The following is a 9,390-nucleotide window of genomic DNA, read 5'->3' on the forward strand; positions in this document are numbered from 1 at the left end:
ACCAAATACACAAAATAATGTTCTTTTTAGCAGCATCATATGACCCCTTTAAAGAAGGACAAAGTTAATGTTTTGGAATGACTGAGTAAGAGTCTGGACCTTGATTCAATTGAAATGTTGTGGAAGAAGCTGAAGCAAGCAGTTCATAGGAGGAAACCCTGCAAAATTGGGTCACACCAGATACTGAAAGCAAAGATTCACATACTTTTGCACTGCACAGAAATGTACCACTGGGTCATTTTTCTCAATAAATAAATGACAAAGAAAATATTTTTGTGTCATTTGTTTGATTGGGTTTTCTTTGTCTACTTTCAGGACTTGTGCGAAAATCTGATGATGAATTGGATCATATTCATGCAGAAATATAGAAAATTGTAAAGGGTTCACAAACTTTCAAGCAGCACTGTATATATGTATGTATGTATGTATGTATGTATGTAGATAGATGATTTGATATCTCGTATGTTAACTTCAATATTTTTGAAGTTATTATATTTTGATATTATATTTATTACTATTTATTTATATATAAAAATTCCTGCATGATTTTTGGTCTCGTATTTATATCACATGATAAGCGATATCATACGAGCAGCGAGAGCAATCTCACACGAGTGCTGTTTGTCCCGAATATAACGAGTGCAAATGTGATTTTATACAGCGGTTCAGTAAATAAGTAGTTAATATTGTGTTATATTTTAAACTAAATATAATTAATTAGTAATTAATATATATATATATATATATATACAGATTGAATAAAGCACCAAAAATATTGAAGGTAACATACGAGATATCAAATCATTGTTTTGACCAGGAAATACATACAATGAATAAATGATGTAAAATTGCAGCATATAGCCTAAAATATATTGTTTTAATGTTGTTTTCATTTACCCAACAGATATGACGATTTTTGAATAGTGCATGCATAAGTTATGCACGCTTTATGATTTTTGTTTTATTAAACCTAAACTGAACCTAGCCATCGGGATTCATCTCTCTCCCTCTCTTCCCTGTCGAGAACTCTGAACTTGTGGGTTTGGCTTGTGTGAATGGATGTAATTCAGTCGCGAGCGTCAGAGACGGTTGAGCTCCACAGCCCACCTCACCTGAACCTCAACCTTTCCTTCAGGAAAACATATTGATTGAAAAAGGAAACAGAAGAAGATGTACTTGTTTATTGTATGTCAATTTATAAATATAGCTACATAACATTTCAAAAGATTTCTGTTTAACTGATGGTGATGTATCCTGAGGCGCACTACGTATTATTGGAGACGGCGAGGTGAAAACACTGCCTGGGAATCGGTAAGTCATTCTAATATAGTTCATTTTAAGTCCAAACCCGCATTTCCATCATTCCTTTAAAACGGGCATTAATAATACGCCTCTCAGTTTCTTCGTTTAATTGGTGCGCCTTGTGCGCTCCTTCACGGACCATTGCGCCGTCAGTGTCCGTGAACTGGGAAGTGTTCCATGAAGTTTCCACGGACTCCAGTCTGTGTTTATGTCTCCTAGTGATAATGGTTTCGCCATGTACCTATTCGTCTCTCAGAAAAAGACGATGGAGTGTGCTCGAGCGCAGGCAAGCCGTGCGTAATGAGCTCTTAACGCGCAGAGTACATTATACATCAATGAAAGTGACCTGACAAGTTACCCCAGAAGTCGATACGCCTTCTTTCGCTGGTGTAAATAAAACAATATGGTCTCGCCAAGATGTTCTCTCTCTGAAAAGATATACAATATTTAGACTCCGGAAAGGAGAACCGTATTATCCGGTAATCACTTGTAAGATATGCATGTGAATTTGAAATAGACTAATATTTAATGTATTTGTATTAATATATGGTGAGGTTAGAAATGAGAAATTTACTTATAATTATTTAAGGAAATATTTCCAGAAAAAACGATTATTTCTTTAAGTCTGACAATAAACAGTATCATCAGTTTCATGACAGTCCAAACTGTTCCCTCTTTGTAATGCATGTCCATTGCATACTTTTATGAATTTTGTTGATGTCATACAATGTTTTCTATCTATCTATCTATCTATCTATCTATCTATCTATCAGATTCATAATGTCAAATCAAACCTGTGTTTTCAGGTTGTCAAACCTAAGGGTTGCTTGGTCTTTCTCTAAAATCTGACATGGCCATGTGATAAATGGATTCCCTCAGCTTAATCAATGGCTCCTCTGGGAGCAAAGAGCTGGCCATCGGGGAGGATTCATCTGACGTGACTCTGAATCATCCGTTGCTAGAGCTAGGAGACAGTACCAAGCTTCTTGGGGTGCAGGTGGTCCTGATCTTGGCATACTCTACCATCATCCTTTTGGGCGTTGTGGGGAACTCCCTGGTGATTTATGTGGTTTACAAATTTAAGACACTCCGTACCGTCACCAACTTCTTCATTGCAAACCTAGCCATAGCTGATCTGCTCATCAACACGTTGTGTCTCCCGTTCACGCTGGCTTACACTCTCCTCAGGGAATGGAAGTTTGGACAAGTGCTTTGTTTCACTCTGCCATACGCTCAAGGTCTCGCCGTCCACGTCTCTACTATTACATTAAACGTAATTGCATTGGATCGGCATAGATGCATTGTTTATCACCTAGACACTCGAATGTCAAAGGACACCTGCTTTCTGGTCATTGCCATCACCTGGGTGGTAAGTGCCATTCTGGCAAGCCCACTGGCCATATTTAGGGAGTATGGAATCGTAGATCTTTCTCCAGATAACTCCATTGAGGTTTGTGGAGAGAAGTGGCCTGACAGTAGTACAGACAGCACTCTATACTCGTGAGTACCAGACATGCATATTTTAATGAACTGCATTATTACAGTTTCCTCTGGCCCTCAAGGAGCCACAAATGTATGCTGTGCTCATTTATCAAATGTCACTGTCTTCCAATTGCACCGAAAGCACAAAGATCTGTATATTTTATAGATAATAAATATACAAATTTATGAAGATTAAATGTTGATATTTATGTAAACAGATATCATCTAGATTTTGACAAACTTCTGAAACATTTTCAGAGAGGTTGATTACTGTGAATTATTTAGATTTAGATTCAAGATTATTATTACAATCTATTTTCATCTTTGAAATCTTGTTTGTTCTGTAACAGATAAATTACAGCTAAAATGAGTCATAGCTTGTTTAATTTTGGAGCAAGATTACATGTTTTATGAAAGCTTCTTTAACAATGACATAATGACACTCTTCAGCACTTATGCCGATGATGGCTGTTTTCTTTCTTCAGAATCTCCACGCTGCTGCTGCAATATGTGTTGCCTCTGGCAATCATCTCTTTTGCCTACATCCGTATCTGGAGTAAACTCCGCAATCACGTCAGCCCAGTTGGTCACAACGACAGGCATCATCGTCGCCGCAAGACCACCAAGATGTTGGTTACCATGGTGTGTACAGTTCCCAGCTTTCCTGAACAAATATTATATCATAGTGTTCCTGTATCTTCATATTATTATAGGCATTCACATGACAGCAAAAAGCCTGATAATGAAAACGATGACTAACATCTAGTGGTTGACCAAAATTGGTTTTTATAATGGCTCTCAATGCCAGTAAAAACAGTAATATTGTGAAATGTTATTATAATTTAAAATAACCGTTTTCTATTTGAATATATTTTAGAGTGTAATTTATTCCTGTGATGCAAAGCTGAATTTTCAGCAGCCATAACTCCTTCAGAAATCATTCTAATATGCTGATTTGGTGCTCAAGAAACATTTCTTACTATTATCAGTGTTGAAAACAATTGTGCTGCTTAATATTATAGCATTTGTTTCAGGATTCTTTAATAAATAGATAATTCAAAAGAGCATTTATTGAAACAGAATTCAAAAGTCTTTACTGTCACTTTTTATCAATTTAATGCATCATTTACATAATAAAAGTGTTAAAGGGGTCATATGATGCGATTTATATTTTTCCTTTCTCTTTGGAGTGTTACAAGCTCTTGGTGCATAAAGAAGATCTGTAAAGTTGCAAAGACTAAAGTCTCAAATCCAAAGACCAGCCCGGGGTCGTCACATGTGGTTTCCGCAAGCCCGCTGGACGCTCCTTCGTCGAATCCGCTGGCCACGCCGTTCTCAAGCCCTTGCTTTTCAGACCGATGAGCTTTGTAAAAATAGACGCGTTTCAGAAAGGCGGGGCATAGAGGAGAAACAATAATGTACAGTATGTGGAAAATAATGTGTTTTTTGAACTTTAAACCGCATAAACACATTTCATTACACCAATAATGTTCTTTTTAGCAACATCATATGACCCCTTTAAAATAACTTCCTGAAAAGCATGTTACACCTTTGGAAGGTGTATACACACACACATGATAGATAGATAGATAGATAGATAGATAGACTTAATACCTGGACTTCTACAGTTGATACTTCTGATATTCACATCAAGGACTTTGCACATTTTTATTTTGTGTGTACTTTCAATTTTTTTATTGTTTAGGGCCAGGACTGCTAGAACAGCATGCATCTATCCCAAGAGCATTTCCACACAAGAAGCAATCTTCTGTAACCCAAATATTTTAGAGCTATTTTCTCCACAGTTATTTTGAAAGATGTTATAATGCCAATAATATAAACAGAGAACTAGACCAGAATGTAGATCAGGCTTTAATTGCGGCTTGAGCAGTACTGATGCAGCATTTGTGCAGATGTAACATCTCACCCTGTCTGTTGCAGGTCGTGGTGTTTGCGGTCAGCTGGTTGCCTTTCCACGCCTTCCAGCTTGCCATTGACATTGACCACAACGTGTTGGACATGAAGGACTTCAGGCTTCTTTACACTGTTTTCCACATTGTGGCCATGTGCTCAACGTTTGCCAACCCACTGCTGTATGGTTGGATGAACCGGAACTACCGCAGCGCCTTTGTTGCGGTCTTCAGTTGCAAGGAACGGCTTGATTCATTGCACGCCGAGGGCCAGGCTGCCACAGCGGTTCGCAGCAAACCCAAAAAGGCTTTAGAAGCCCAAGATATAGTGACGACACATCTCAATGCAACAGATGTCTGAGGTGATCTATCTATCTATCTATCTATCTATCTATCTATCTGTCTATCTGTCTGTCTGTCTTCCAAACTCTCCCACACTATCTATCTATCTATCTAAATTGCCCTTCTCTCTGTTTTTATGCTTTAGGTGAGGATACTGATAGGATTCCTAATGCCAGTTCAAAACTATGGAGGATTTATCGTAGCGGGAACTTCCTAGTGATTTGTGTGGTTTCCAAATTTAAGACACTTCATACCATCACCGATTTCTTCATGGCACACCTTGCCATGTCCGATCTGCTTGTCAACACGGTGTCTCCCATCTATGCTGGCTTACACTAGTCTATCTATCTATCTATCTGTCTATCTGTCTGTCTGTCTGTCTGTCTTCCAAACTCTCCCACACTATCTATCTATCTATCTAAATTGCCCTTCTCTCTGTTTTTATGCTTTAGGTGAGGATACTGATAGGATTCCTAATGCCAGTTCAAAACTATGGAGGATTTATCGTAGCGGGAACTTCCTAGTGATTTGTGTGGTTTCCAAATTTAAGACACTTCATACCATCACCGATTTCTTCATGGCACACCTTGCCATGTCCGATCTGCTTGTCAACACGGTGTCTCCCATCTATGCTGGCTTACACTAGCAAGTGCTTTGTTTCACTCTCAAGGTCTTGATGTCATGTCCCTGTGTTAAATGAAAATTGTTCTGGTGGCAACTTCTCAACAATTTGACCTAGCTAAATTCTATGTTGTGAACTGCAATAAAAGAGCACAGACAAGTGGGGCTCTTCATGTTTGGAAGATCTTCTCATCATCTTCATCAATGCATCTTCAACAAGAGAATAACAACTGAATATACTTATACTTGAAGCAGGAACATTTGCACCAATATTTCTGGATCTTGCTGTGCGGATGCCTCTCCATTTGTAGGAAAGATGACTATATGCAGTTTTGCTCATCATAGAAGAAGGTTCCTCACCATGAAACAGTTTCAGATGTTACCATATGACAAATTTGTGCTCTCTAATCTTTAAGCAGCCACCATCTCGTATGAACTTACAGGTGGGTTGTGCACTCAAATGGCTCTAGAAAGTGTTAACAGCAAATTGCTTCTCCTTTCATCTGAAAGTAATTTGCACAGAGGAACAGTGTGGTGGCACTCCTTCAGACTAACAACAGCACGAAGACAGGGAGGTGTTTCTACCCCTGCGGTATGAATGTTTCAACACAAAGATCTGTATTATCTCCTCCATTAAACCTTGCGGGATGTTCTGTCAGTCCAATACTTTGAAAATATTATGAATGTATTTCATCTAAAATACATAACAAAGAATTATTGTTGACAGGATTTGACGGATCAAAGTGAATTGTTCACTTGCTGGTTCACTTTTTAGAAACTTAACCCTAGTAATGGGTTGGCATGTGCAAATATGACAACATAGATGTGTACGTGAAAAAAGAAAAAAAAAAACAGTAATGGAAATGTGCTTTCTACTGTATATTGTTGTCATCTGTAAAGCTGTCACATTTGCAATCACCATGCCATATGAATGTAATTTCAAGAAAAATCTATATTCTTCTATGTAAGAAAAATACCTGACACATATGATGTATATATATATAACACAGAGTAATTCATCTGCCTTTTAAAATGTCACTTGTAGAATTACAGCCAACACATTAGAGGTGTATGATGTCATATCAACATGAAAACATCCTCTTATTCCCCCATGTTTTCCAATTTCTTGAAGGAAAATCGAGCACAAAGCTGCTTTAAAAAGCGATGACTCACACAAGTTATGGGTTTGCTGATGTATTTCTATTGACATGGAAGGTATATGCCTGTCCACTGTAGAACTAAATGACTCCTTTTAACCTAAATTGTCTGCAGGAAATGAGAATGCCACATTTAATTAGTACTATGGGCTTCTGTGTGGATCCTGCTTGAATTTAGGATTGAGAATTTTTTGTAAAATATAACCGCATTCAACTGCGATAGTGTTGTTTTTGTTAAAGGAATATTCTGCATTCAATACATGTTCTCTCTTGCAATAGAGAATCATTTTGACCAGTTCTTCAGCGTATAAAAACAAACAATAATACATTAATGATGGAAGTCTAAAAGGCATTACATGGCATAAATGCTGAAAAGCACTGTGTATATTCTTATGAAAATCATGTAAAAGCCATTAACATGATATGTACCAGAAAGGGACTGTTTATATGAAGAGTCACTCATAGGAATTACATCTGTAATGCATAACCAGAAATTCATCCACCGAGAAAAATAGTTCCATTGCTAGGGCACAAATTTTTGCACTAAAGTGCTTAACAACATTAAACTCGCATTTCCATGTTTACACCCCTTTCATATTGCATTAAAGTGCATTTGTTTATTGCAACAAGCAATTTGTCCACTACACAGAAACAGAATGCAAGATCGCAGCTAGAAGGTATCTGAGCAAGATTTTTGACCAATAAAAGTTCACGGTGGGCAGGGCTGACAGCATGACTGTATTATTTATTTCGAAATTATTGTCTGTGGCAACAGCCTGCAGATACTGAAACTTGTTTTGAACGCAGAACTTTTCTTAACAAGGGAAAGATAAATGAGTCAGAATGCTATAGTCAAGTGGTGCCTAATTATTTAGTTGACTTTTTATTTTATTTTCCACATGCAGCACAAACACACAGACAACAAAATCAACAGTCCAGTTTTTCTTCTGGGGTCTCAGTTCACACATCAAAGTATGATTGTCTATGGGAGGGTGTTACAAAAACAGCCACTAGTGTTGATCAGCCAGCCCTCCTTATAGGTTTTAATCATTATATTTACATAAGCATGAATGCTTTTACCCAGTACATTTTGAGAAAAGACTAAAAACAGACTTTCACTCAGCAAACCATTTACAATGTAACATACAGTACTTATGAACATGTATATTTGTGGATCTGTTTTTGTGAAATGTTATACTTGTTTGTATTAACAGATGTGTTTAAATTTAAAAACATTATGTACCAAAACTTTGGTTGATACCAACCAAATTGTGCTGTGATGCATTAGAATTATTTTTTAATGTTGTGTAATTCGCAATTTATTTATATATATTTGCGATGTAGCAGATGAAAGATGAAGATAATGGCTCAAAGGTTCTTTGTAAATAAACTTATATGAATTGAATCTCACAATAAAATTGCTGTTTAACTAATGCTGATTGTCCTTATCTCAGGATTTTGTTTTCACATGTGCTTTAGATGACAGTTCATGCCATTCTAATATACACAGACATCAAGCAATCCCTCTCTAAGCCCCTCTTCCGGCGATTTGCATGAAACGACGGCCTTGCAAAAATGAAATGATATGATTCAGTGAAACGATAAATCCTAGCTGTCACTCTGAGGTGCAAAGTTATGTTGACACACACCTACCCACTTCTTGCTGTCTCTATCCTTATTTGCTTTTGCACTTGTATTTCATCTGGTTATTGTACCTTGACCGACCAAAAAACCAAAGCAAAAATATATATTCAAATAAACTATGGGCCATCCATCATATCTGTTTATGTCACACACAATATGAGGAAGACAGGCCTTTTTCTTTCACACCCTTACCAAAAAGTAGTATACTTCAAGTTTATTTTAGTAAGTATACTTAAGTAAAGTTCAAGTATATTTTTAAGTATACTTTATGTAGTAAGTACACAAATATCAGTGTACTAGTAGAATACTTGTAAGTGTACTATTTCAATACTCCTTGGGACTAAATTGGCCCACTTTCTAGTATATAAAAGTATACTTTTAAGTATAACAGTAGTATCTTTTTCGTAAGGGCACTCATGGTCTTTTCACAGACACTGACTGAAGCTGTTTTTTTGATTGCTTGATCCAAATCCAAATTCAGTCGTACTCCCTCCCTTTTGGATCCGAGTTCGCAGTATGATTATTCCTCAACGTGAGCATCTCAGTATGCTAGCTGCAGAAGTTTACTACTGTAACTAGACAATGACTGGAGGAGCAGGGGATGTTCCAGCTGTTTTAAATTAAGTATTTGTCCCTTCTGATTTATCACTTGAACTTTACTCACACAGAACGTCACTTGTTTCTGTCCACTGTATTTCAACGTTTTGCAAGGATTCAAACAATGTGAGCCACTCTCCAAATGCAGTTTAGTCAGAGACAAGCAGCTATGCCTGGAAATAAATTAAAGGGATAGTTCACCCAAAAATGAAAATATGCTGTTAATTTACTCACCCTCAGGCCATCCAAGATATAGGTGACTATATCTAAAGAAGATTTTCAGCTGAATAAATGGCTCTTAGGGATTCATAAAATCCAAGTCAGAGGTCACGTCA

The 9,390-nt window shown here is 37.1% G+C and overlaps 1 protein-coding gene across 1 annotated transcript; it reads left to right on the forward strand.

Moving 5' to 3' along the window:
• Positions 1-1,099: 1,099 nt before the first annotated feature.
• npy2rl (neuropeptide Y receptor Y2, like) lies at positions 1,100-5,337 on the forward strand. Its single transcript, XM_016519883.1, has 5 exons — positions 1,100-1,311; positions 2,109-2,802; positions 3,270-3,426; positions 4,726-5,056; positions 5,182-5,337. Exons 2-4 carry the CDS (start codon positions 2,168-2,170, stop codon positions 5,053-5,055), a joined length of 1,122 nt encoding a protein of 373 aa, XP_016375369.1. The 5' UTR covers positions 1,100-1,311; positions 2,109-2,167; the 3' UTR covers position 5,056; positions 5,182-5,337.
• The last annotated feature ends 4,053 nt before the right edge of the window (positions 5,338-9,390 follow it).

Source organism: Sinocyclocheilus rhinocerous, unplaced genomic scaffold (genome assembly GCF_001515625.1).
Source record: "Sinocyclocheilus rhinocerous isolate Xijiao unplaced genomic scaffold, SAMN03320098_v1.1 scaffold1953, whole genome shotgun sequence".
Classification (NCBI taxonomy): Eukaryota; Metazoa; Chordata; class Actinopteri; order Cypriniformes; family Cyprinidae; genus Sinocyclocheilus; species Sinocyclocheilus rhinocerous.

Bases quoted from the DNA above. Each gene is read 5' to 3' on its own strand.
- npy2rl (XM_016519883.1), top strand. From the start codon at position 2,168: ATGGATTCCCTCAGCTTAATCAATGGCTCCTCTGGGAGCAAAGAGCTG. The intron at 2,803-3,269 runs GTGAGTACCAGA...TTCTTTCTTCAG, and splicing joins ACAGACAGCACTCTATACTC to AATCTCCACGCTGCTGCTGC. The intron at 3,427-4,725 runs GTGTGTACAGTT...TGTCTGTTGCAG, and splicing joins CCAAGATGTTGGTTACCATG to GTCGTGGTGTTTGCGGTCAG.